This window comes from Diuraphis noxia, unplaced genomic scaffold (assembly GCF_037042655.1).
Source record: "Diuraphis noxia isolate RWA-SAM2 unplaced genomic scaffold, SU_Dnox_SAM2 contig0001, whole genome shotgun sequence".
In the NCBI taxonomy this organism is placed as follows: Eukaryota; Metazoa; Arthropoda; class Insecta; order Hemiptera; family Aphididae; genus Diuraphis; species Diuraphis noxia.
The window spans coordinates 101,643,812-101,671,719 of NW_028301711.1; the positions used below are offsets into that span (position 1 = coordinate 101,643,812).

The 27,908-nt window shown below is 34.6% G+C and overlaps 2 protein-coding genes across 2 annotated transcripts in view; one reads left to right on the forward strand and one right to left on the reverse strand.

The window, feature by feature from the left end:
* Positions 1–23,942, forward strand: part of LOC149062888 (uncharacterized) — a 79,995-nt gene extending 56,053 nt beyond the window's left edge. The window contains exon 6 of the mRNA XM_089215438.1: positions 23,739–23,942. Coding sequence (XP_089071564.1) covers positions 23,739–23,942 — 204 coding nt within the window. The remainder of the gene's footprint in view (positions 1–23,738) is intronic.
* LOC149062891 (uncharacterized) lies at positions 2,994–6,586 on the reverse strand. The gene has a single exon (XM_089217471.1). The coding sequence runs from the start codon at positions 6,326–6,328 to the stop codon at positions 4,700–4,702; it is 1,629 nt and encodes a 542-aa protein (XP_089073597.1). The 5' UTR covers positions 6,329–6,586; the 3' UTR covers positions 2,994–4,699.
* Positions 23,943–27,908: the final 3,966 nt, after the last annotated feature.

Below are 27,908 nucleotides of genomic sequence, written 5' to 3' on the forward strand. Positions count from 1 at the left end.
TCAGCACTAGGCCTCAGCTGTGATCCTCCCGAGATTTGGGCCGTGTACCACGGGCTCACGGTGGGCCCTCACCGGGCAGCGCTCACTGCAGGCGCGCTGGCCGCGACCCCCAAGTTAGAGGCTCGGTAGCCTTGCTGTGTTTCTACGCCTCCCTGAGGCCTCTCCGAAGAGGCTCTTCTCGAGGTCGCGGTCAGAACCTCTCGACACCCTAGTCCCCGAAGGTTTCGGTGCGTCCGCCTCCCTTAGGCCTCTCCATAGAGTTCGACCCACTCTTCTCGAGATCGCGGTCAGAACCCCTGCGGACGCCCTAGTCCCCGGAGGCCCCGTCTGGCCAGTCCCTTTTAGTCGCCTTTTACGACAAGCAGGGAGTACTGTAATTGAATTCTGTCCTCAGCCCTGACTAAAGGGCCCGACTCCCCGTCTTCCTTTGACGCGTGAGCACGCCCCTGGTCAGGACGCGCTCGAGCGTGGCCCGCCGCTTGTGCCGCTTACGCCTTGCGTGCTCACCCGTGCCGCCCCGAGTCTAGTGCCTTTTGCCTCCTGGTAAGGCAGCGTCCTGACCGTAATAGCTCTTACCTACCAGATCTGTTTTTGAGACTCTTCTCGCTTAACGTCCTTAATACCTCGTATGTCCTTCTAGTTGACAGGAAGCCCCGCTTTCTGGTGGCCATGTTTCCCCTTCTTCGGTCATTATTCTGACTAGGGTGTCTAGGTGTTCTTTGTTTCTTCTGAATGCTAGTAGTACACGGCGCACCGTTTCTGCACCATTACCGCACTTGTAGTTGGGGCTTTGGACCAGCTTGAAGCTGAAAAGTTTACTTTTGAAGTCCCCATGGCCCGTCAAGAACTGTGTAGTATAATGGTCCAGGTTAGGTTAGAGGGGGAGGGTACATCTCTGGATCAAGTTTGGTATCATATACTTGGTCCACTCCCATTTGTCGGTGGCGTCGTACCGATCTTGCCATAGCTCCATGAGCTCGCTAACTCCTTCGTCATAATCATTGGACTGTTTTTCGTTCGCCTTTAGTCTGCGTGCTAGCGCTATTCTTCTGACTTCGAGATCTAGCGGGAGGACACCCGCCACCGCTGACAGACAGTTGGTTGATGCCGTTTTGTAGCTAATTCTAATGGCCAGTAATGGGTCTCTTTGCATGCTCCCTAGCGTTCTAATTGTCTTCTTCATGAGACAGGCCTTCTCCCAGATCTCTGCTGCATAGGTTAGGAGAAAAACTGCTCGGTAGATGATCTTAGCCGAGTTCCGGCCCATGCACCAATTTGCAGACGTCATCTTCCTTAGACGCTTGTATATGTCATTGTTTTTTCCTTTTAGGGACTCTATGTGGTCCCAGTAACTCTGCCTTGGGTCCAGAGTTACCCCTAAGTATTTGAATGTCTCGCTTGCTCTAATTCTTGGCGTGTCCGCTCTTGTACCAAATCCTACCGCGTAATTTGGTTTCAAGCCGCCTTTGATTGTCATTAATTGTGACTTGGCTGGTGAGAACTTCAGTCCATATGTATCTGCCCATGAGAGTACCCCGTCCAGGTACAACTCAAGTCTTTTGTGAGCCGTTGGTGGCCTGGCCGCACCCGTCAATATGGTGATATCGTCCGCATATATTGTTAAGTTTGTTGTTTCCTCAAGTGGTATCTCGCCTATCACTGTCATAGCGACCTTCCACAGGGTGGGCCCGAGCTGTGATCCTTGCGGGCACCCTCTCTCCAAGAACCTTACATGGTCTTGTCCCTCTAGATTGAGTCTTACCTTCCTGTCCTTAAGGTATCCGTGGACCATCCTGAGGGTTCGCAAGGATGCACCTAGCTATTCCAGTCTTGATAGCACTGGGGACCACCCCACGTTATCGAAGGGCCCAGTGATATCCAGAAAAGCGCCAAATACATATCTGTGCCTGTTTGATGCCGAACAGTTATAGACATCTCTAATGGCCGTAATAGTCGATCTGCCAGCGACGAATCCGTGCTGTTGTTTAAAGTCGTCCAAGTTAGTCTCGTCTACCAAGTCTTGAATGACCAGCGTCTCTAGCGCTTTGACCAGAGTGGGCAGCAAGCTTATTGGCCTGTACGATCCTGGACTGGCCAGGTCCTTCTTTCCTGGTTTAGGGATTACCACTAGTTTGGCCATCTTCCAGGGTTCTGGGAAAGTGGCTTCATTCAAGCATCTGCTGAAGAGCCGTGTAATGTCCTGTCCCATAACAGGCCATGCTTTTCTAAGGAGCATTACCTTGAGACCATCTGGGCGGGTGCTTTGGACGGCTTCATCCGCCATATAGCCGCTTTGACCCATATCTTCATCGACTATCCTGTCATATGGTTGGAGAGGCCCTTCTCTGGCTATGGCTACCTTTTTGTCTTCAGCCGGAAAAAATGTGCTCAGTAGCAGCTCTGTAGTCTCATCCCAGTTAGTGGTCATTTTACCATCCGCATCCTGCATGGTGCTGGGGATAGATGGGCGGCTTGAGCCTTTTTTGGCCCATTTAAAGGTTATGGCTCAAGGTTATTTCCCCATGTGTTTATGTTAATATCATTAGCAAAAGATCTCCAAGCGACCATCTTGGCAGATCGGATTTCCTTTTAGGTAGGCGTTGCGTTTCCTATTATATGCCGGTTTATCAGTTATATACAATCTGTCACGCCTGCATCTGTCGAGATCTCCCTTTTCTTTGGCCAGTGCGTCATTCCACCAAGGCTGCTTTCCTTTGCAGCGTGCTCTTTAGCTTCGTGCTGGAATTGATAACGCAGCTGCCTCTTGTATCACCGTTACAATGGAGTCTGCGTATGTATTTATGCATGTGTCCTTCACTGTCTGCCTTCGGCTTAGTAGTTCATAGTTGAACCTGTCCCAGTCTGCCATCCTGGTTTTGAACACTCTTTCCGATTTGACCATGTCTGCGCTTAAGTCTCAATTCATATGCTAGCGTATTGTAACGAGCCCTTCTAGGATTGTCAAGAAGTTGAATGGAATAATCAACACTTGATGTTTTTTGAATAATATTTTTATTTATTACAAGTCCAATAATTAATAATATTGAAAAAATGACTAAGTTCAATTAATTTATTTAATGGTAATAACGAGATGTGACTTCTAGTGTGTTCAGCTTCCAGTCGCTAGTTGTTGGTAAGTTCGTCTGACTATCGTACGGTCTACGAGCTCCTCTCGTAGAGAAATCCCTAGTCCCTACTCCAGTGGTCATATCTATGTTACGTAACTCTCATGGCCATATATGGTGCGTGTGACTGTGGCTTGTGGTTACACGGACAGTTAACCGGATGTTCCTTATATAAAACATTGTAACACGATCTCCATAAAACACACAATTCCTGCGTGGCCTATTTATATATAATATAATATAGAATATTTATATGAGTAGTGAGATATATAGTGTCAGATGTATTATGACTATTATTAGCACTACGCCGCTGCTCTCCAGCATTATTATTATGATATTACTACCAGGGACTCATAAGTAAATATAGATAAAGTCACAGCTCGTTACACCTCACCGCTAAAAAAAGGTTTTTGTAGGGCTATAACATCATAGAACTACAAAAAGCTTAAAATTCATTGTTACAATTTCAATAATATGACTAGATATCAAACTATCCAGCTTACAAAGTTTACAATTATTGTTGATAATATTATAAAATTACAGATTACATATGTTTATACATATTACATATTACATATTTTTATATATATAATTTTGTTGATTAATTACAATAAATATTTTGTTAGTATAATAATTATATAATGTCATATATATTTTTACAATGGTATATAAGTTTTGTTATACAATAATAGTTGATTAATAGTTTTGTTAGTTAATACATATTATAATATTTTCCTTTAATTACAATAATAAATTGATTAGTAAATTATAAAATTTTTTCTTAATATTATTGACCATTCATAATTATTTGTCTAAAATGATTTATTATTTTATCTTTCATAGAATAACATATCATTGGCGGTTGGCACCCTTTCTATAAATCTGGCTAATTCCATACATATAGGATTATTTAAATTTCTATTTATCATCATATCTACTAAAAATCGTTTTATAGAATTTATTATTTCTAAAATTTCTTTATCTTCATACGGTACTAATATAGATTCATTTGCAGTTATTATATGATAATCAAAACAAGTTGTAAAATTATACCATTCTCCTTGGTTTGGATTAATGTGTGTTTGTATAGCTAAATTTATATTTATTTCTTGCAATAATTGATTGTTCCTATCCATTATGATTTATTTACTGATTCTTACTATTTTATTTAAATGTTATCTGTTTATTCTTATTTATTTATACTATTATTATTTTTATACTATTATTTTTTTTACAAAAAATGACTTATGAGGTTTTCATATTTATATTTTCTAACCATGAAATCAAATATACATTTAGTTAAGATTACGTCTGTACGAGGGTCATGAGCATAAGTTAATTTATGGTTCTTTGAACATATTAATCCATGAGTTTCTTCTAGATTTAGTAATCTTCCCTTCTTATCGAAAGTTCCTACATCCACCTCGAATAATTATTTTCATGTACTGGTGTATCTGGTATCAAAGTACTAAATTTTATTAAATTAACATCACTTCCAGTATCTAAAAGTAAATCTATAAATTCTTTCTTTATATTAACACTTTGGCATGACACATGATTATCATTTATAACAGTTACAAAGTATAAGCATCTTGTTCCTCGACAGCGGCTATTAAATTTATCGGGCGAGCGCCACTTGCCTCGTTCGATCGATTTAAGTTTCCCGAAAAATTATTAGTTTGTTCCGAATTTAGTTTCTTATAACATCTCGATATATCATGACCTACTATATTACAATATGTACATTTTACAACTCCAGTATTATGATGTATTGCTGGTCGCGTAAAATTATTATGTGCATTGGGATTACGCGTATTATTTATACCTCGCGCTCGCATACAATCCCGTGCGTAATGGTTTCCTCCGCATTGGTAACAGCTTATATTACTCAATACGTTATTATTTGGATAATTATTATTATTGCGATTATAGTTATTATTACGTGGTGGGAATCTATTATTATTATTAAAATTATTTTGATTCTGATTATTGTTTAGTCTATTAAAATTTTGGTTTTGATTAAATTGTGGTCTAATAAAATTGTTGTTCGGTCTTTGATTATAAGATTGTCGCGGATAATTATTAGTGTTAAAATGTCTATTACTATTATTTAAATTTCTGTTATTATTATGTCCGTACCTATTATTAAATGTTTCAAAATTATTGTTATTTCGCCTATTATTTCCACCATCATCATTTCCATTTCGCGCGTTATTGTTCCCATAATACTGATACGCGTCATAATCGGATGTAAGTTCGGATTCTTCCTCTTTAGCTAACTGCATAGCAGATTCAAGTGTAGGAGGATTACGTGATTTTACTATCGTTCTTAAACTTGGAATTAGACCTTTTAAAAATACTACTAATGTTTGTTCCTTTAATTGGTCATTTATTACGGTAGATTGCTCAGGCGTTTTGTCTTTTGTACTAACTACACATAAATTAAAATATAATTGTTCTACCCTATGTGCATAAGAACTAACGTCCTCATTATTTCTCATTCTTACCGAATTTAACGCTACCTGTAAAGATGCTGTTCTCTGTGGTTCAAAAGCGTCTAACAAAATTAATTTTATTCCTTCCCACTCTGATACGTCCCTATATCTACACACTTCTAATGCTTTATCAAATAATTTCGTATTTATAAATTTAGTAAGTATCGATAATTCCTCCTTGTCTACCATTGAACATGCTAAATCGCAAGCTCTTATAAATTGATGTACATCACGCTCACCTGTACATGTGGGTATCATACCTGTAACCTTGTCTAAAGAAACTTTAGTAACTGTAGCCATTTTATTTACCTTCCTTGTATTACGTTTAGTTGGTTCTAATTGAGTATGTATTAACCCTTTCTTGGTACGTGTTCCTATTTGTCGTAACTCTATCTCGTTAACTAAAATTGGTCTTATACTTGTATTTAATAAATCTTTTTCCCTTAATGACTTCAAATATTTTTCCCTATCTAAATCTACTGAATATTGATAACCTTCTTCTGTACTTAAATCAATTAATATTTCACTTTCAACTATTTTTACTTTATCGTTATTTTTATTATCTTTAATATCTACTACGTTTTTATTATCAATTGTAACATTAGTGGGTTCAGTTTTTACAAGTTCCTTAATTTCCTGTAATTCTTCCGTTAATAAATTTTTACTATCTGTTTCCTTAACTTCTAATGTATTATTTTCTTTATTCATTAATCTGTCTTATCATATTCAATTAATACTTCTAATACGTAAATAATTTAATTACTCAAATTTTTCAACTTACTATCAATTATAATTTATTATTTATTCGCTTCAAATTAATTATTAATTCTATTTCCTATTTATTTATTTTTACTAATTATATTAAATATAATTATATATAATTTATATATATATATTATTATATTATTATTATTATATATTTTTATATATAATTATATATAATTTTTTATTCAACTCAAAATTATTAAACTCATAAATTCCTACACATAACAATATTCGTTATTATTTATTTTATATATTTTATTTTCTTTTATTATCTCTCACAATTATAAATTTTTTACTTAAGGACTTATTACGGCCTTATTATTATTATTCTCTTTAATTCATTTAAATCTCAATAATACACAAAATTTCTACAAAAAGGACTTATTCCGGCCTTATAAAATTAATTCCAATTAAACAATTCACAATATACTTCATTTATCTTCAAAAAAAAATCACAAAATAACAGGATTTACTTCACGGCCTACAATAATAAATTCAAACACAGACTTCAATTGTCTAAAAAAAAATTCTCAAATATCAGGACTTACTTCACGGCCTATATAACTTCAATATATAAATTCACAAAATATTAGGACTTACTACTCGGCCTATAAAAATCAAAAATACAGACTTCAACTGTCTTCAAATAAATTCACAAAATATAAGGACTTACTTCACGGCCTTTAAAAATACAGACTTCAACTGTCTTCAAATAAATTCACAAAATATAAGGACTTACTTCACGGCCTTTATAACAATAATTAATTAATTCTCAATAAATTCTCAATAATAATTCTCTTTTACTCAAAATAAAATATAAGGACTTCTCTGCCTTTAAAAAAATATAAATTCTTCACAATAATTCTCAATTTCACAATATTCTTTATTATTAAATTCTCTCAATTATAAATTCTCAATTCGATGTTACAACAATTGTTAACTAGGGAAATAAATAAAAATAATTTTTATTTTTATTTTATGTTTTAGTGTACAGTGTACACTATAAAAAATTTTATTATTATATTTTTTTTTAAAATAAAAATAAATACGCGAACGAATTAAAATTCTTTATATTATTTATATTATTCTTTATATTCTTTATAAATTCTTATATTTATAAATTTTACAATTTGTTGAACTATTTTTTATTAGTTTTAAAATTATTTCATTAATTATTTCGTTATATTTAAACTTGTTTTAAATAATTAATTTAATTTAATTACTATATTTATTTTAATTTGCCTTTTCTTTATTATTTTATTATTTATTTAATTCTTTATATTATGTTAAATTAAATTTAATTATTAAAATATTTAAATTATTTAAAGTATTAAAAGTATACTTAAAAGTATTTTAAAAATTTAGCGTAGAAATTTAAATTAAATTTGCGTAATTTAGAATTTTATTTATTTTCAATAAAACGTTTAAAAAAAAATTTTTTTAATTTAATAAATTATTATTATAATTGTTTTCCTGTTATTATATTTTTTAACTAATATTATTATTTATTCCCCAATCTTATTCCTTAATTAAAACTATACTATGGTCAATAATACCATAGGAGACGAACAAACTAATTTTCACAACTTTATTCTAATACTCACACCAAAGCGACTGAATTGACGGATGATGATGATGATGCCATCCTTATTTCTTGATTTTCCTTGACTGCTACTGCTGGGTTTTCGTTTTCACGGAGTCGTGGGAAGATGGCCTGTCTTCTCACAGTGATCGGATATGAATTACCTCCGTTAGAAGTAGAAAGAAGAAAAATTTTCGAAAATAATTTCAAAAATATTCTAAGTATTCTTCTTTTTCCCTCTTGAAACAACCCTGTCCACAGCGCCAAATTGTAACGAGCCCTTCTAGGATTGTCAAGAAGTTGAATGGAATAATCAACACTTGATGTTTTTTGAATAATATTTTTATTTATTACAAGTCCAATAATTAATAATATTGAAAAAATGACTAAGTTCAATTAATTTATTTAATGGTAATAACGAGATGTGACTTCTAGTGTGTTCAGCTTCCAGTCGCTAGTTGTTGGTAAGTTCGTCTGACTATCGTACGGTCTACGAGCTCCTCTCGTAGAGAAATCCCTAGTCCCTACTCCAGTGGTCATATCTATGTTACGTAACTCTCATGGCCATATATGGTGCGTGTGACTGTGGCTTGTGGTTACACGGACAGTTAACCGGATGTTCCTTATATAAAACATTGTAACACGATCTCCATAAAACACACAATTCCTGAGTGGCCTATTTATATATAATATAATATAGAATATTTATATGAGTAGTGAGATATATAGTGTCAGATGTATTATGACTATTATTAGCACTACGCCGCTGCTCTCCAGCATTATTATTATGATATTACTACCAGGGACTCATAAGTAAATATAGATAAAGTCACAGCTCGTTACAGTATTGTAGTCATTGTCTGTGCTGTTTATGACATACCATCTTTTGACAAGCCCCGAGATGGCGGGCGTGGTGAGTGTTACATCAATGTTCGATGACCCCATACCCTCGCGATCATATGTCTTGAGTGACGACGGACGGTTTACAATCTGGAGGTCGTGGTCTTCTACCATTTCCTCGACGAGTCTGCCTCTCTCGTTTCGACTTGGACAATGCCATAATTGTGAATGCGCGTTAATATCTGCGCCGATCAGTACGCGTGTCTTGCTCTCGAGTATATCATGCAGCTTCTCGATGAAGTAAGGTGTCGGCATGTTGTATTTAAAATATGCCGACACCACTGTTACTGCGTGTCTATCGTTGCTGTCACTGCAGATTTTAGCGAATACTACATATTCTGTGTTATAATGCGACATTTTAGTGCACGCAGGTCTTTGTTTATGAATATAATTGCTGCTCCGGCAAGGTCTCCCCAATGGGTCTGTCTGTATTCCTCAAATGCATATACTCTGTGATTGGCAATTAATGGCTCTTGCAGCAGCACCATGTCGACCTCATTTTCGGTGCAGTAATCTCTGAGCTGCAGGGAGGCAAACCTGCTCCTACAAACGTTGTGCTGTATGATTTTTATGGGAGTGATCATTCTGAGGTGCCAAAGTTTGTACGCCTGAGCAGACTCTGTAGCGCTTTATTCCTGGCTTTACAGGTGGCACTAGAGGCTTTATGGTCGCCTCTTCAGTTTGTGCCGATTGTCTTGTTCTTGTCAGTGCAGTCTCTGCTGTCATGTTGCTTCGCACAGTGCCTGCATATAGGTAATTCTTGCACGCATTTTAGTGCCGTGTGCCCGAAGCCTTGGCATTTAAAGCACTGTGGGATGCCTTGGTGCAGTTTGACCCTACACTTAGTTAGTTCCAAATTACTGACTTATTCTCCAGCTTGTGTAGAAGATTTGACGGGACCTCTATCACCCAATGCGTGGTACTCTCTGCCCTAGGGCCCAGTTTGTGCTTAACATTCATCGTGCTGACTTCGTCTGCGGTTAGCCCTAGTTCTGGGTTCAGTGTTACCAGACGAGACGCGATATCTTCAACTGTAAGTTCAGCGTCAACGTCGTATACTATGACCCAGTTTCCAATTTTTCACCCATTGTGATCTTTTTTTTCTTTGCTTTGTTGTGATTATACTTATAGCAGCACATGCGATTGCCAATTGCTTTTTTTTATTATGTTGTTTGTACATTCTTTAGTATTAATAAATTGATTTAATTGGTTTAATTAGACACTTATTTGTTAGTTATTATTAAAATATAATATTAAAATATTATTAAAAATCATTATTTTACTACCAAAAGAGAAGTTGGTTTGTTAGTTTTAAATTTGGAGACGCTACAAATGTTTAACAAACTCTTGGAGGGGTTTCAGTACTTATACTTATACTTACTTCAGTTGAGTGGTTAAATCAAGCTTTAACTTTTCAGACTTGAAATAAATGAAACAAATAATTTAAAATAATTATATTTATTATTTTTGTGATAACAAACCAATCCTCTGATAATTCACTGCAAAAGTGTTTATATTTTCAACACGCCACACGCCACGCCATGCGTGCGTGAAAGACACAGTTTTAGCCTTTACACAGCCACGCTTTCCTACATTCCCAGTAAAGATCGAGCGCCTGGAGTGTTCGTTTATTTGCTACCACACTCTTGGCGCGCTACGTGCCTATCCGCCGCGACTGACTGCATGCTTGGCGCGTAGTATTGGCGCGCCAAAAAAAGCGTTCGTCTAAAGGGCCCTAATGGTAATACGTTGGGGACGAACGCCGCGTATAACGCGGCGCACGTGTTTAATGCGTACAGACGGTCGTTTCCCGCCAATTATTTGTTGTGTGGACGAGCAATTTTCACATGTTTTCTCTAGTTGTTTACTCGCTATTGAATAATGCGATTATCTTGTTTTTTTTTTATCGAACTCTCCGAGTGTTGATCTAAAAATAGGTCTAAAAATAAATATCGTAGTCTAAAACCGGATATCAGTAATACATGGCTTAATACGACAACTCCAATGTTCAAAACAAAAAGTCGACCAAGATATTTATTTTGTCTTGTCTGTTTATTATAAAATATAAATACGAGTATAATATAGATGATTCGAGAATAAGACTAAAAATATAATGGTATAATTGTTTTCTTTTAATAATATTATTTTTATGTAAAACACGAGTCACGACACATGTTATATTTCTAACTTTATAATCATAATAATAAAAATATACACATTTCATTCTTCGTACATAAAAATTGAAATAATTAAAATATCAATAAACATACATTATAACCTTCTTAACATTAACATTTTTTTAATCAAAATAATGACTGTTAGGGCCGGAAGCATATAAAAATAATATGCGCATCCCGGACACCTTTGTTGTTCACCACTACCACCTAGATCTTAAATGTGCGAGGACTAGCTGGGTGTGTATTGGTGTAATAGCTCGAACAGCAGTGTTCGGGAATGCCGGGCAAATACTGTCGAGCTATGTAGTGCGTGTTGTGTTTTACGTGTATTATTTGTGTTATGTGTGTATATATATGGGTGTGTACAATAAAACAAATAATAATAAATGGTAACAAAGTTTCTAGTAATAAGTTGCTGTTGCTGTATAATACACAATAATAATAATTGCACAAATATATAATAAAATCACAGCAACACAAATGTATACAACATACTATATAATAAATAACAGCCCTTATAGCTGGACAAAACAAAGGTAATATTTGTGGCCCTTCTGGCCCAACAGAATAAATTATAATATTATATTGTACAAGCTTGCAGTAATTACTGTAAATATAAAGAATAGTATGCGGTCCTTATGGTACGAATAAATCAAATAATAATAAACACAGCTATTAGAACTGATGCTCGTGTAAAAGTAATCAATACAAATATAAATAATGCACGGCCCTTGTGGCACGACAGAATATAATAAATATGTATAGCCCTTATGGCACAATAAAAATAATATAATAATAATAAATCAAGCCCTTATGGCTAAACAAGATAAATATACAATTATAAATGTGCAGCCCTTATGGTTGACAAATAAATATATAATATTTTGGCCCTTCTGGCCCAACAGAGTAAAAATAAGTATAATCATTAAATAAATAGTAAATAGTAGTGATAAGAAAAACTCACAATTTGTGGAGCGCAGACTGGCCAGCTGGTCCTGTGCTAAATAATATAAAATAATACACGACGGCAATAACAACAAATTAACAATAATATAATAATATTTGGCCTTTATGGCTTACAATAGTAAATAATATGAATATCAGACGCCTTTAGCAATTAGCACCAAGAAAAAAACAATAATTGTAGTGTAAGGCCCTTCTGGTGCGACAATTATATATATAAAAAAAATGATGGTAAAACCTTTGAATAAAAACTTTATAAAATAATATTATTAAGTACGCAATGATATGGAGTCGGAACAACGTACGGTACGAGACAAAAGTCACGGCGGCCGTGCTAATAATATTCGCGCAGCCGATCCGGCGGCGTGCTATAGCGGCGGTTATCTATATATTATATAATTCACACGGGATACAATTAAAAACATACAAAAATAAAACAAAAATTATAACGGTAATAATTATGTGTGTGTGTGTGTGACCAGCTGTCCTCCGCGACCGGTAATATTTATAATTTTATTATTATTCAGCGTTAACAATGACAACATTAATAAATAATAAATGAACTCCTGACCTATTGAATGAATATGTTTAACAGTATTTACATAGAATATTATATAATATAAAACAATGTTACGTAAAAAATGAATAAATTATTAAAAAAAAAACCAATAAATATATAGATAGTACGTTAATACCTATAATAATGTAATAATAATAATTATATTTTTACCAATATTGTTTTTTTGTGTGGTACATTTCAAAACAATTGTCAATGCAAAGTGGCACATTGCAAATAGGCCAATAATATGATGTTTCTTTTTTACATCTATCTAAAATACCTGTTTTAATTTTTTTGGAGCACACTTTACACGTTCTACGAGGATTAGATTTCTTTGGGGTAGGCGGAATTTTTTTTAATAAAATGTCTACCAGTAAGCCTATCTATATTATTTGACTCAAATCCTGTGTCACGTCATAGGGTTACCAGACGTCCTCTTTTCCCCGGACATGTCCTCTTTTTAAGCTTAAATAAAAATGTTGGGGGTTTTTTTTCAATATTGGAAAATGTCAGGGTTTTTCATGAAATGTGAATTTTCTTAATAATCACCTCGATATCAGTAAATAGGTATTATAATAGGTTATATAATTGTCTTATTCTGTGTGTGAGCTTTCGGCCTTTTTAAGGGCTTACTGACCACCCATCACACAAGGGGAACACTTATGTGATGACCCATAGACCGAACCGCGTGGTGTCTTTTGGACATGTCGGTAGAATCTATGGGTTTTGATACACACAGTGGGAAATGAATCCCAAAGATTTATTTAAAAGGGAAAACAGTAAATAAAAATAATATTAATAAAAGAAAATATGTGGCAACATGTAAGGTAGTGATATGATTGTATTTTACATGGCAATTACAACTCAAAAACAAGATATATTTTAGAATAATTTAGCACATTGTAAAGTGCATGATGATACAGAAAAAAAATATAATATAATATTATAATTTGGCACATGGCAGAGTGCATAATACAAAAAAAACAATATATAATATAATATAATTTGGCACATGGCAGAGTGCATAACACAGGGAAGAAATATAATACTCGTATAATATTATATAATATGTAATACTGCAACAAAAAAAGAAATATAAAGCTACGGCTCCGACACGCGGTTACCGGCCATTTCTTTAAAAAGAGAAAGAAGAAAGAAAGAAAAAAATGAGTGTACGAGAAAAATTATAGATGCATATATAATCGGACAAAAAGAAGGGGTATTTGGGGGAAATAATAATACTTGGCGACTGCAGCTGGTGTCTTGAGGTGTTGGTAAGGTCAGGTAGTTATTTATCATACAGACGCTCCTGAGTGATGCACCAATTTCATGTAATCTTTCCAAGATCGGAGACCATTTGACGTTGTCAAACGCTCCCGTGATATCTAGAAAGATTCCGAATACGTGCCTACATTTCAACTCATTTGCCCAGCTATACAACGAGTCCATAGCCGTGATAGTAGAACGGCCTGCAACGAAACCGTGTTGGTTGCCAATGGCGTTGTGCGAGGACTCGATTTCGATTTTACTTATTATTAGTGTTTCCAGCACTTTGCTCAGCGTTGGTAGGAGGCTGATCGGCCTGTATGATTTAGGACTAGATTTATCCTTTTTGCCTGGTTTAGGAATTATTACCAGTCTAGAGACCTTCCAGCAATCAGGGAAGCTGGCATTTTCCAAGCATCTATTCATTAGGTGAGTTGTTGTGACCTTGATAATGGGCCAAGCTTTCCTCAACATACCAGCCGTTATACCGTCTAGTCCTGGAGCTCTTGACGGTTTCATCCGCCATACCGCGTTTTTAACTTGTTGCTCTTCAACTGGGATATGTTGGTCGAGCGGTCCTTGTCGTAGGTACCCTCTCTGTTTTGGGTCCGCGGGGACGAACATGTCTAGTAAGACTTTCATAGTCTCATCTAGCGTCTCGGTGAGTGTACCATCCGTTCTTCTCAGAGAGCTTGTTACATTAACCGTGCGAGGACCGTTTTTGGCATATTTAAAAGCTTTGCCCCAAGTGTTTGAATTTATTTGACATGACATTTTTCTCCATGACTCCATTTTGGAGCGTCTGATCTCGTGGAGGTAATCGTTTCTCAATCGATTATATGTTGGCCTGTCTTTTTTCATTAGGCCCTGTCTTTTGCCCAAATTGAGCTTTATCCTCATTGCGGTGAGATTATCCGTCCACCACGGCTGTTTCTGTATTGTCCAGCGTCTGCCTGTTATTATTGGTATCGATTTCTTTGCGGCAGCGGTAATAGCCTCACTCAAAGTGGCCGCATGTTCGTCTATACCCGTTAACGTCTGGACTGTCAAGACACTGCTTGCTAGCTCCTGGGAGAAGGAGTCCCAGTCCGCTTTGCGCACATTGAAGCGTATGCTGTCTTGAGTCCTTCTATGCTTTATGTCTACCGTGTAGCTAAGTAATCGATGGTCGCTGTCCGTAGCGTCGATCACTTGCCAACCCGTTATGGCGTTAGCCATGTTTTGTGTGCTAAGCGTGACATCAATGTTAGAGGCTCCCATGCCGTGGCGAGCATAGGTATCGATATTACCTGGGGTATTTATTACATTTAAGTTGAAGTCATCTATGAGGTTTTCAACCATGCGGCCTCTTTGGTTTCGGTCGGCGCTGTGCCATCTCGGCGAGTGTCCATTCGTATCGGCACCAATTATGGTCTCGGCACTGCTATCGAGAATTGTCCTCAGTTTTTCTGTAAAGACATGTGTATACAGGCTGTATTTAAAGTACGCGGAGACAATAATCACGGATCGTGACTCATGTCCTACTTTTATTGCAGCTACGTGGGTAGACACGTGCTGGGTCAGCTCGATCGCCTAAAGGTTATTGTCTGTGATGACGATCGCTGCACCTGGGCTTTCAGCTTTTATTGCCCTACAGTCCTCAAAGCCGTATATCTTTCCTGACTGGACAACAGGTTCCTGTATTAGTACTAGGTTAACCTTGTTTTTACCGCAGTAGTCTCGCAGTTGCATCGAGGCTACGCGTTGGCCGTTTATGTTGAGCTGTGCAATTTTATATTATTCATTTAGGTTTATGATTGATAGGTGCACCCTGTCGCATGTTAGCAGACGCCGTGCCAAAGTCGGTTCGTCGCAAGGTGCGATCTGACGCCCGTTGTATGGCCCTACAGGACTTACTGCTGGCCTGGTGGTTGCCGCCGCAATTTGCACATTTCACGCTCTCGGATCTACACTCGCGAGAGTCGTGTTCATCAGCGCATTTCCTACAGACTGGCTTGTCCGCCCGGTACAATTTGGCTGTGTGTCCGTGCCTCTGGCACTTGTAACATTGCGGACTCTTGTCCCATAGTTTAATTTTACATCTCATCATGCCTATGTGGATGTTTTTACTTTCAAGCTTCGCCAAGGTGGACGGTTTGACCTCCAGAATCCAATTTACCGTATGAGCATCTCTTGGGCCAAGCTTGAAAAGAGGCGAAATGTTTTCCTTGTCCTCATCACGGAGTCCTAGCTCCGAGTTCTGGTTAACTATTGCCCACGGTATTTCGGCCTGTTCTAGCTGGCTTTCGACGCCTCTTATTATGATACGGGGCATAAGGGGTTTAATTTCCCCAAGGTTGCTCGTCCTTTTGAGCGCGTTTGCCGTCTCTTCGTCGCTAAGGAAGAGAACGAGGCCAGTTCTGCTTTTGACCGTGTGAAGCTTCACCTGTGAGATTTTCTGCTCAATAGATTTTCGAAGGTCAATCCATGGGATCTCACATGTGGTGATAAATCTTGTTGTTGTCGCAGTGTTACATGCCAGCTGTTTACGCTTATCGTGGCTTTCGCGGTTGACAGTACTTTTGCGACGGTCGGTCAATACCTCACGGGCGTCCCTACCTTCAGGCCTGGTGTTTGCCTTTGAGGCTATCTGTCTTTGCTTGCCTGCTATTCTCGGTGTGGTAAGAGGCGGGAAATTTTCTTTCTGTTTCGGTCTTTTGGGACTGGGTGCGTTGATGATAGCGTCGGTGTAGGTGCATGAGCCAGAGGGTGATACTGGGGAGCCTATGACGATAATGGCATCTGTTTCCATCAGTTCACAGTTTTTAGGGGTAACCTCTATGCCTGGGATGCCTAAGGGATTCTTAGCTGGTGCTGATGCCTGCATTTGTGTTTGGGCCGTGAGCTTTTCGGCGGCTGCTTCAAGCGACCGGATTCTCTCCCTTTGGAGGCCAATGTCTTTATACAGTTCGCCATTTACCGACAAGGACTCTCTGAGGTCCTCACGTCTGGCTTTCACTTGTCCGAGAGCTAAGGCGCTTTCCTCGGCAACCCTTCTAATTGCGATTAGGATTTCATCCAATTGATGAGAGACCATGTCGTTCCATTTGCGGCCAACTTTGCCGGTCGTAACCATCTCCTCGAGAATAGCTTTGGCGGCTTTCATTACAGTGTCGATGTCACTGAAATGGTTGCTTAACCTGTTTGGGGATTCCGGGCTGTTCTCCGGGTGTTTGCGTTTAATAATTGGTTGGTACGAAGAGGACGGCGGACTGCTATTATCCCCACCGCCTCTGAGTCTCAGAGAGTCATTTGTCAGTTCCGTGGTCTTTCTGTATCCCAAAGGGAAGTCGATGTACAGTACACCCTCGGGTGAGTCGATGTTTTTTATTATGTCAGTGTTACTGTCAAAATTGTCGTCCGTAGACCCGTCAGTCAGGCTGCTCGGCTCTGACCGGGAGATGAATGCGGCTGGACCCCCCCAAAATCCGTGGGTCCATGCCTCCGCAGAGCGTGAATTTGCCGGATTATCACTTGGGGTAAATAAGTTTTTGGTCACATTCATCGTTTGGTTTGTGGGTGGCCTTCCCTGCGTTTTATAGCCTACCGCCAGGCTATCCCTGTGCCCTCTGGCCTGCGCTGGGCCAGCGCAAGTTGCATGCGCACTCAACCTGTTCATGTGAGTCCGCATAGGTGGTCCTGCCACCTACGACCGGAGTTGCCAACCTCCGGAAGTCCATTCCTAGCGCTGGCCGCATACGGCTAAGTATACGGCCTAGCCTGACCACTCGACAACCAGTTAAGGTCACCGTGCAATCACCCCAGTTAAGGGTTGTCGCCTAAACGCCCGTTCACGACGACCCTCCGACCCTGAGGCCAGGTTACGCCCGCGACGCCCCCTGACCGAATGACACGGCAGGACGGTCAGCTTCTTTCGCGGGTTGCTCCCAGCCCGAGGTATAGGCGGCCGCTAGCAAGCGTCCGACTTGACGCTACACGGCAAGCATGTAGCGCCTGGGGCCGGCACAACTGGTTTAACCGACCATTGAAGACCTTATAACGGCGGGTCTTCGGCACCGCCTGGCTCCTACGACCGGAGTTGCCAACCTCCGGAAGTCCTTCTCCACGCAAGACTGCAGCCAGTTAAGGCAGCAGTTTGCTTGACTGCCCCCAACCAATTAAGGTCATGAGTAGTCGCCGTGACTTTGGTACGGTGTTAGCAAGCCGTTGCGCACTAGGCGCAGCGGCCAGTATCCATCTCCTCGCGACGTGGACGCCCCGACCATGAGGGAATGGCGCGAGTTGTCAGCTTCGCGCCATCCAGCGAAAACACAGCTTGGCTGTGGTCAAATCCTGTGTCAGTCTCAATTATTTCACCTGCTTTTTCTGCCATTTGTAGACAAAGATTGAGCATAAACGTTTTTAGACATGGATTTTTATTTTGTGAGACATAATGTTTATATATGATAAAACTTTTAACGACGCTAACTTTAAATAAATGAAAAAACATTTTTTCCACCATTTTAATGTTTTGCGTTTGAATGGGTAGTATGTTATCATTTGATCACCATGGTCAACTTCCGTTTTGTATTTGTTATAATCGATGATGGCTACGGGTTTAAATTTTTGTATTGGACCTCCTCTGCCTTTCACATTTACAGGTGCCATGTCAGCCGAGTGACACGTTGACATAATAAGAACGTCTCTCGTGTCCTTCCATTTTATGCAAATTTGTGGACCATTCCTACCAAAAGTCATTTCACCCTTTTTTAACTTCACGTTAACTACGGTGTCTTTTGGAAGTCCTCTACGATTTACCATCACCGTTCCTACACCATTAGTTTTATGATTCCAAAGATACTCCAACACCATAGGACTTGTATAAAACCTATCCATGTAAATAATGTGGCCCTTGCCAAAATACTGTTTTAATAATCGACTATATAACGGTATTATTGAATTATTTTGTTCGCCCTTCCCAGAATAAATATCAAAATTGAATGTGTATCCTGTTAAGGGGTCAGAAGCAATATATAATTTCATACCCTATTTTTCGGGTTTATTTTTCATGTATACTCTAAAATGTACTCTTCCGCGAAAAGGACACACACCTTCATCGACAGTAATATTTTGACCCGGATAGTATAATTTAGACATTTGATCATTTAAAAAATTTACGTAAGACCTAATTTTATACAAACTGTCATATCCAGTTTGACCTTTACGAATATATTTATCATTATTTGCTATGTGTAACATAGAAAAAATACAAATATACATAAATTTTCATGAGTTTCGAAGCGTATGTAGTTTGTAATACAGAGTTAGTTGACCAATAATCTTTAATATGCGGTTTTTCAACCAAACTCATATGTAAAATTATAGAAAAAAATTTATAAACTTCGGAAATACTTAAAGGCTTCCACTTATGCCAAATTGAATTTTTTTTAGTACGTTACGTCTTTTTAGTGAACGAATTACTGAAAACGCATACCTATTGGTTTCTTTTTTAATAATTTTAACAATACATTGTGGAAAATATAGTTGAAAACATTCTAGCTCAGTGGAGTTTTCGCTTACTTCGTTTGTAACGTACTGATGGCTGGTAAATGGATGTGGTTTAGGCATTGAATTTTGTTGTCGCCATTTCGGAAGTGTCCTTTGTCTTCTGTGACTCACAGGTAATCTTGAAGGTACCGGTTCATTCATTGGACGATCTTCATCTTCCTCATCACTTTCAAATCCCCATCTATGTGCATCAGATGTAGATTGTTCCTCATTAAGCGGAACAGCTAAAATTTCGTTTTCTTCTATAACATCTAATAATCAATAAAAAATAAATAAAATTTAGGTACCAGTTAGAAAATAATAATTTTCCAACCAATTTATAAAAATAACAATAAACAGCTCAAACAATTAAATAAACAGTTATAATAAAATAAATAATTATAAAACAAAAAAATAATAATAATTATTATTATTATTATAAATTACCGTTGTATTTTTCAAGATTATTTTGATCAAATGCATCGCTGTAGTTATACAATTCGGGTACAACAGAAGCCAAATTAGTGTATGTCTTATGTAAATCCTCTGTTACATCTTCATCTAAAAGATAATAGTTATATAATAAATAGTTGGTATTTGTAAAAATTATTTTTTATATCGCAATTTTTAATTTACTAACCAGAATCATCGTCATCGAGTTCAGAACCACTGTTTTCCGCAAATTTATCCATTAAAAGAATGATTTCATCGTCATTAATGCGATCCATAGTGAATTATAATTTATAATATTTATTTTTATATTAATTAATAATTCGAATAATTAAGAACATGAAAATGGAATAGAATAAATAAACCACAGTTAAAAAATAAAATTGAACACCCAAGACAACGTACCAAATCGATGGTCGATGGGGAAATGATGTAAACATCATAATTATTATTTATTATAATTTTTAAGACTATAAATATAATATTATAATCGATAAAAATATCAAACAATTTTTGGTATTGCGATATTTTTGATACACTTTATATTAAAATTAAATATAGATAAAATATCGATGACTTAAACGATTTCTTGTAATACACGGTGCCCGTCTTTTAGACGCAAAAATATTGACCGTTTTAAACACGATAACCGTCCTCAACGTTACACTGTATAAAAATAGCGTCGTCTCCAATACTTAAAAAAAACAGACCGTGTTAGACACGGCGTTCGTCCTGAACGTAACTATGGTTTAAAAAATTGTCGTCCCCAATGTGTTAATGCAGGAAAAAATATTAAGAATTTTAGAGGTCGTTTTATCAAAGATGAGTTACCAACAACACCTTGGAAAAATGAGTGTGGAATATTAAATTTAAATAATTCTAATCAATCTGGTTCACATTGGGTGGCTTGGTTAAAAAATGATAATAAAAAAGTATATTTTGACTCTTATGGATATTCAATTCCAATTAAAGAAATTGTGAATTATTTAGGAAAAGATGATTTATATTATACCACTGAACAATTTCAAAACTATAATGATCCACCAATATGTGGTCATTTATGTTTAGATTTTATTCAGAATTATAAATTATAAAATTTGTATTAAAATTTTTCTCATAAATGGAAAATATTTTTGGTAATTATGATCATGCTATTATCCGTGAACAAGATAAGGTATATTGGCCTATATCTATATCTAATCTTAATTCTGCAAATCAGATAACAACTTTTAATATAAAGGAAGAAAATAGTTTTTTAAATATTAAAAAATCAAAATATCAGATTTTTGGCCGTGTTTTACAAGAAGATGGTAATAACTACCCAGCAGGTTCAAATATATTGTTAGTTGATAATTTTGTTCCATTTTTGTTTGAATGGATTTGTGTTAAAAAACACGGTAATGAAATAGACAGAATTGATAATTTTGGAAGATGTAGTTTAATTTAAGGTACAGTTAGTTATTCTGCAGATCTTAGTGGTCCCACAATAAATAGTGGATTTCAGTCAAAATTTAATAAAGGTGGTTATTTTAGTGCTGTTGGTAAATTATCTAATTTATGTTTAGGATTTTTTAAAGATATAGTATATCCAGTATATAAAGGAGGTTTTGAAAATAAGTTTTTTAAGACATTCTGATAATGATGCTTTATTTAGAGATAAAAATGAAAAAGGTGATTTAGCTGGTGTTGGAAAAATTGTTATTGATGAATTTAATATTAGGATTCCATTTGTGGTTTACGATGATATGAATAAAATTAAGTTGATAAATGAATTAACTTTACTGTCTAAAAGGAATGAATATATGTTTAGATTTAAATCATGGCAATGCATTGAAGATAGAAATATTAGTGGTAAAACATTAACTAAAGATATAACAAATATGTATTATGTATAGAAATATCCATAATCCTTTGTTTGCTATTATAGCTTTTCAAACAGATAAGTAAGATAATCAATTGAAAGATCCAATACAGTTTAATCATTGTAATTTAAAGAATATTTGGTTGGATATAGATAGTATTAGGTATCCTGAAAAACTAATGAATTTAGAATTTAAAAAAGAAAAATTTAATATTGCTTTTGATATGTTAATGGATTATAAGCATGTTTATAATAGATTACATCGAGATTTGTCTTTAATGTATATAACTCCACAACAATTTAAAGATACCGGACCATTTTTTGTAATTAATATGAGTAGGCAGCCATCACAAATTTATGGATCTAAAACAAGTAGGTACCTATTGTCTTACATGCAGACTTTAATGAAGATGTGCCTGCTAATACCATTTGTTATATTTGTTTAGTATGTGGTTCAGAATTTTTTTATGATCTTCCGAATAATACAATTAGAGAAAATATATAGATAATAATATCTTAATTAAATGGATTATTCTAAGAAATGTAAAACAAAAACAAAAATAATGGAATTCCTGAATTTATTGAAAAAAATATAGGAGATTATCAATATGTAGAAAATGTAATACAAAAAAGAACAATATATCAAAACCACAAGAATTCATAGAATTTTGTGAGTTATTTAAACCAGCTAGAAAACATTTTGATACAAGACATTTTATACAAAGAGGTATAAATGATACTTGGTATTTATACTGTTTTTATAGACCAAAATCAAAAAACATTGACCCCAATTATAATTTAAGAAATAAATATAATGAAATTAAAGTTAATGATAATCATAAGACATTGTATAAGGCTAATAATGGTTGTAAATATATTCTTAATGTTATTGATACATTTTCTAAGTATGTTTATTCAATACCTTTGAAGACCAAGTCTGGATTGGAAGTATCTGAAGCATTTTCACAAATATTTAAATATGTTGTACCAAAAAAGTTACATGTCGATAAAGGCAAAGAATTTTATAATAAAGATTTAAAACAATTACTAAACAAATATAGCATAACAATGTATAGTACTGGTACTGATAAAAAGAGTTCTATGATCGAACGTTTTAACCGTACATTAGGTGATAAATTAAAGAAAGTACTTTATTTAAATAATGTATGGATCTCTGACTTGCCAAAAATGATTAAGACATATAACAATACATACCATAGACAGAGGCGTATTTAGGCACAGGCCCTATAGGCCCGGGCCTAGAGCGGCAACATTGGAGGACGGCGAATTTCAACAATTTTTTTTTACAAAATTAGAAAAATTATTTTTCATTTGATGAAATCAAACTCAACTAATTTTTGTTCGCTCAAAATTAATCATATATCTACATACATCTCAATGTATCTTTTTAATATAATAAATTGTATATTTAAATACGTTTTAGAAATAATTGTAGGAAGGATGAAGGGGGAGGAAGGCGGCGAATTGGAAAGTGCCTAGAGGCGGAAAAACCTTAAATACGCCACTGACCATAGAACAATAAAAATGAAACCTGTTGAAGTTAATAAGAATAATGAGATTTATTTACTTAATAGTGTTTATAAATATGATATTAGTAATTCTATACCTAAATTTGAGATAAATGATAGAGTTAGATTATCATCAATAATTGATTTATATAGAAATAAATTAAAAACAAATTGGTCGAAGGAAATATTTACAATTGAAAAAGTTTTTATATCAAATGTTGCTTATTATAAAATTTATGATATAGAAGGTACATTTTATGAAGAAGAATTACTGTTATCATTATTATAACTGTATGTATAATGTTTTTTGTATTATTTAATAGGTAAAATATAAATTTAGATTCATTTAAAAATAGTTTACATTTTTTGTAGTTTTAACAGATGTCTAGATTTTTTGTAATTTTTAACATAAAAATATAAGGTCGGTTTTTTTAATGTTTATGTTTTTTTTATGATTTTTAATGTTGATAAAAAAATAAAAGTGTACTCAACGTGCGCACATACTACTGATAATAATAAAATAAATATATGTGATTTAAGGAGACTGTTAAGTCAATGGATATGCATCTTGCTGAACTGCAAGAAGCTGAACGGGTTTATCTAAAACGCGAGGTGTACGACAAACTGGACGTGATACGTGAAAGAATAGCATTACGAACAATTTCGGCATTTATCATGCCTTATGTGAACCTTAAGTTTAAATCTAGAAAACAGAAAACCAAAATAAAAAATAAAATGTTCTAATAAAAACTCAATAAAATTATATTCTAACTCTTATTAATTATAAATATAAATTAATATAACAGATGTTTTGTCTTAAGTGAATTAGGGTAATGGTATTGATCAGGACCGTAGCTGGGGGGTTAAATCAAATAATATTTTCATTTTAAGTAAATAAAAACACTTATTTAAAAAAAAAACATTTTACTATGTTAATTACATTATAATTATTTTAAAGTAAATTTATATTATATCCAGCGACACGGTAGTGTCGCGAGCTAAGTAAAAAAAAAAGGAAGGCGAAGCACTCGACCGTGTATATATACAGAAACCTAAACATTCCCATTTAATACGTGTTAATATTTTGGTATTCTTTATTAAAGGCTGTAGGTCTAATAAATGAACCAAATAGTTAGAATGAGATATCAATCGATCGAGAAAATCATAGGCTACGTGCTTTTATAATTTTAAATAGAATCGGTTGAATAGTATTTTAGTTATGATCAAAAAACTGTGGATATTTAAGTGATCATTTTATATTACTTTCGCCGCCGGCTGCCGTATTAAACGCGTCATGTTGACGGGACGAGTGAGAGGATTCTTGCGACGGCGGCGTGTGTCTCCCACTACTATTGCTTCCCCCCACCGCTTGACACATACAACATACTAACACGCGAACATGGTCCACAATCGCTTATCAGTTATCGGTATCGGTGCATTCTGTTTTCGTAATTTGAAATTTCGTTCTTTCGTCTCGCGTCCTGCGTACGAGCTTGTTATCGGCGTTATTGTCTCGTGTCCATAATATTATTATTCAATGCACGTGGTATCACCAAACCTAACCGTATCGACTATCTATCATTTTCCATTGAGCATTTTATTGGTAAATAATATATAGTCGTTATAATAATAATTATTATTATAACAGTCTTTATTATAATTTATAATACTTTATTGTGACTGTCTTCATATTTGTGTCGAATTGTGTCTACATTAAAAATGGTAACTTAACTCCAAAAGGCGCGAGATATGAGGAAAAAAAATATCAGGAGTCTACTCAATCTAAAATCGTAGTTGAAAGTTATAATAGTACTACTATTAAACAGTGCAGTATTAACACGGTACATGAAGTACCACTAAAAAGAAAGAATCCAAAATCCAAACAGTTATTTCCATTTTATTAAATATTGAAAAATGTACCAATAGATCAATTGGTAAATTAAAAATGCCTCTGGTTCAAGGTAGGTGTACTGCAGATAGAGTATTAAAATGGGTGCTGAAGTATAGGAAACAAAATGTACTTTTGTACAGAACGATATGTTTAAACATCTTAAAAAAATTATAAATAAGACATTACATCATAATAATGGAAAAAAAAATAAAAAATATCTTGACCCTAATAAAAACTAATGATATCTCAACAAAAACACTACGTCAACTCCGTGTAAAAAAACGCTAAGTAAAAAAAAAAATATATAAATGCAATAAAATGTGTGATATAAGGTGGAATCTAAGTAAATAGTTTAATGAATAAAATGTATGTATAAATAATTAATTCAAATTTAATAAAAATTGGTTATTTATATTAATTTATAATATGAATTATTTTAACTCAAATTGATCCAATTTTGGTTTACTTGGCCGGAAGATTCAGTCTAAAAAATGTATAGCCAAGTACTAATAGTTTATGTAATAAATAATGAAAGCACCATTACAATAAATAAATTGTTTCCGGCTAAGTAAACCAAAATTGGATCAATTTGAGTTAAAATAATTCATATTATAAATTAATATAAATAACCAATTTTTATTAAATTTGAATTAATTATTTATACATACATTTTATTCATTAAACTATTTACTTAGATTCCACCTTATATCACACATTTTATTGCATTTATATATTTTTTTTTTTACTTAGCGTTTTTTTACACGGAGTTGACGTAGTGTTTTTGTTGAGATAGAATATACAATATTATAAATTAAATTTATAAGTTGTAAAATATTTCCGGGGGGGGGGGGGGCTAAACCCCCCACCACCATATACGGCCTTGGGTATGTAATGATGTTGCATATAAAATGAATAACTCTAATTTTTAGTTTACATATGAGCTGAAGTAATTTATATTTAGCACTAGCTTTTAGTATTACTATAGGGCCAGCGTTAAGGGTGGCGTGGGGGGATATCCCTGGGGATGTCCGCTTGTCCACATATTATACACGTGTACGTAACATAATATATTATAACTGTATTTACTGATTTATAAGTTATATTATATTTAGTTGTAGTGCTTATCGTGCTGTGCCATAATCGGCCTTTTACCTATTCTTAAAAATTACTATTTTGTAACCGCGAATCGTTTGTATAGTGCAGGTTAATTGATTCAGTGTATACCTAACTACTTATTCGAATATGGAAAAGTTTAATTAAGATTTAAACAATTTGTTACAAAAAAAGTTTTAAATACTACATTTTTTACCAACTTAAAATATGATCAATTAATTTCACATATTAATCAATTAAAAAGCAATTCAAAGAAAAAGGAACCGAATGATTATAAACTCAAAAAAAAATTTAACGTGTTAAAAGTTGCTGATATTAACAAGTTAATTGTACCAGTATGGCAGTATCTGAAAATAACAAAATTAAATATTATGTACATAATGAAGAGAATAATTTTATGTTATACATAATATTAATTTATCGATTGGACATGGTGGACGAGACAGAATGGAACACGAGATAAATACAAAATTTATCTATATTGCACAATATACAAAGGTTATTATATAAAATGTCTGGACAATGTATAAAACGCCCGGATATTGTACAAAATTGTATAAAAATAACATCGAATCTAAATTTAATTTTTTTTGTTAGACATATCTATAGAAGTGAATTTTAAATTTAAATACGTTTTTTAAGTACTTACAAATTTTAATTTTAATAGATTTTTTTGTTAACTAGGAAAGTTACTTTTGAAAAAATTTAATTTTGTTTTGTTTTTATTTATTATAAATATTAGTTTGAAAAATGTATTTCAATAAACATTTTGTATTTAAGAGGACGCCGCACCTGCATGTGTTGTCTCCGTCGTAGCATAGCAAATTTTACGCTCAGCAGATCACGTTTATCTCCGTTAATTTAAAATGTAGAGTTATTACCGAGGGCATCTCATGGGCTTTTTATTATATTTTAATTTTAAAGCGAGTTATGAGTATTTTTAGTTATAAAAACAATTGAAATGATTTTCTGTTATCTGCTAACAATGTTTTATATGTTGAGAAAGATCGTTCTACATCTACGGAAGTTAATGATGCATATTTAAAAAAAAGCGGGTAAGTCGTGGATGTCGCTCTGCTGTACAGTAGGTTACTGTAATGGATGGGATTAAATTTGAATGCAATGATAGGTATCATTGTATACGAAAAACGATTCTGAACGGAGATGATTTGTCAGTCAAGGATATATTATATTAAAATATTGTCAGATATTCTATTTTGAAACAAATAAATTATTTTTCAATTAGGACGCATTTTTGGACGCATGGTTAATCAATTTTTCCAAAAACATTGCATGTAGTTATCATAATTCATAATACTTTATATTATCATAGGTATACATATACCTGGTTTGAGGATAAATCGTTATCATTACGCGATTTCGAAAAAATTTAAAATTCAAACGCACTTAAAATTTTTCCTATAATGAAGCTTCGAGTTTTATCTATAGCTATTTGAAGGAAAACTTATGAAAAACTTTGTGTTGTATTTTTAATCCTTAGTTATAAACGCAAACAATTTTATGATTTTTCAACTTCAAAATTACTTGCAAATTTTCGCGTTTTCGACAGATTTCGTAAAATTTTAAACTATAAACGCTTATAAAAAAAAATTGTGACTAACGATTTTTAATTTTTTTTAGCTACAATTAGAACAACTCATAAGGAACCTTGTATTAAATTTTCATGTTTTTTTGGTTGTCCAACA

Coding starts and splice junctions, on each gene's coding strand:
- LOC149062891 (XM_089217471.1), bottom strand. CDS start 6,328: ATGAATAAAGAAAATAATACATTAGAAGTTAAGGAAACAGATAGTAAA.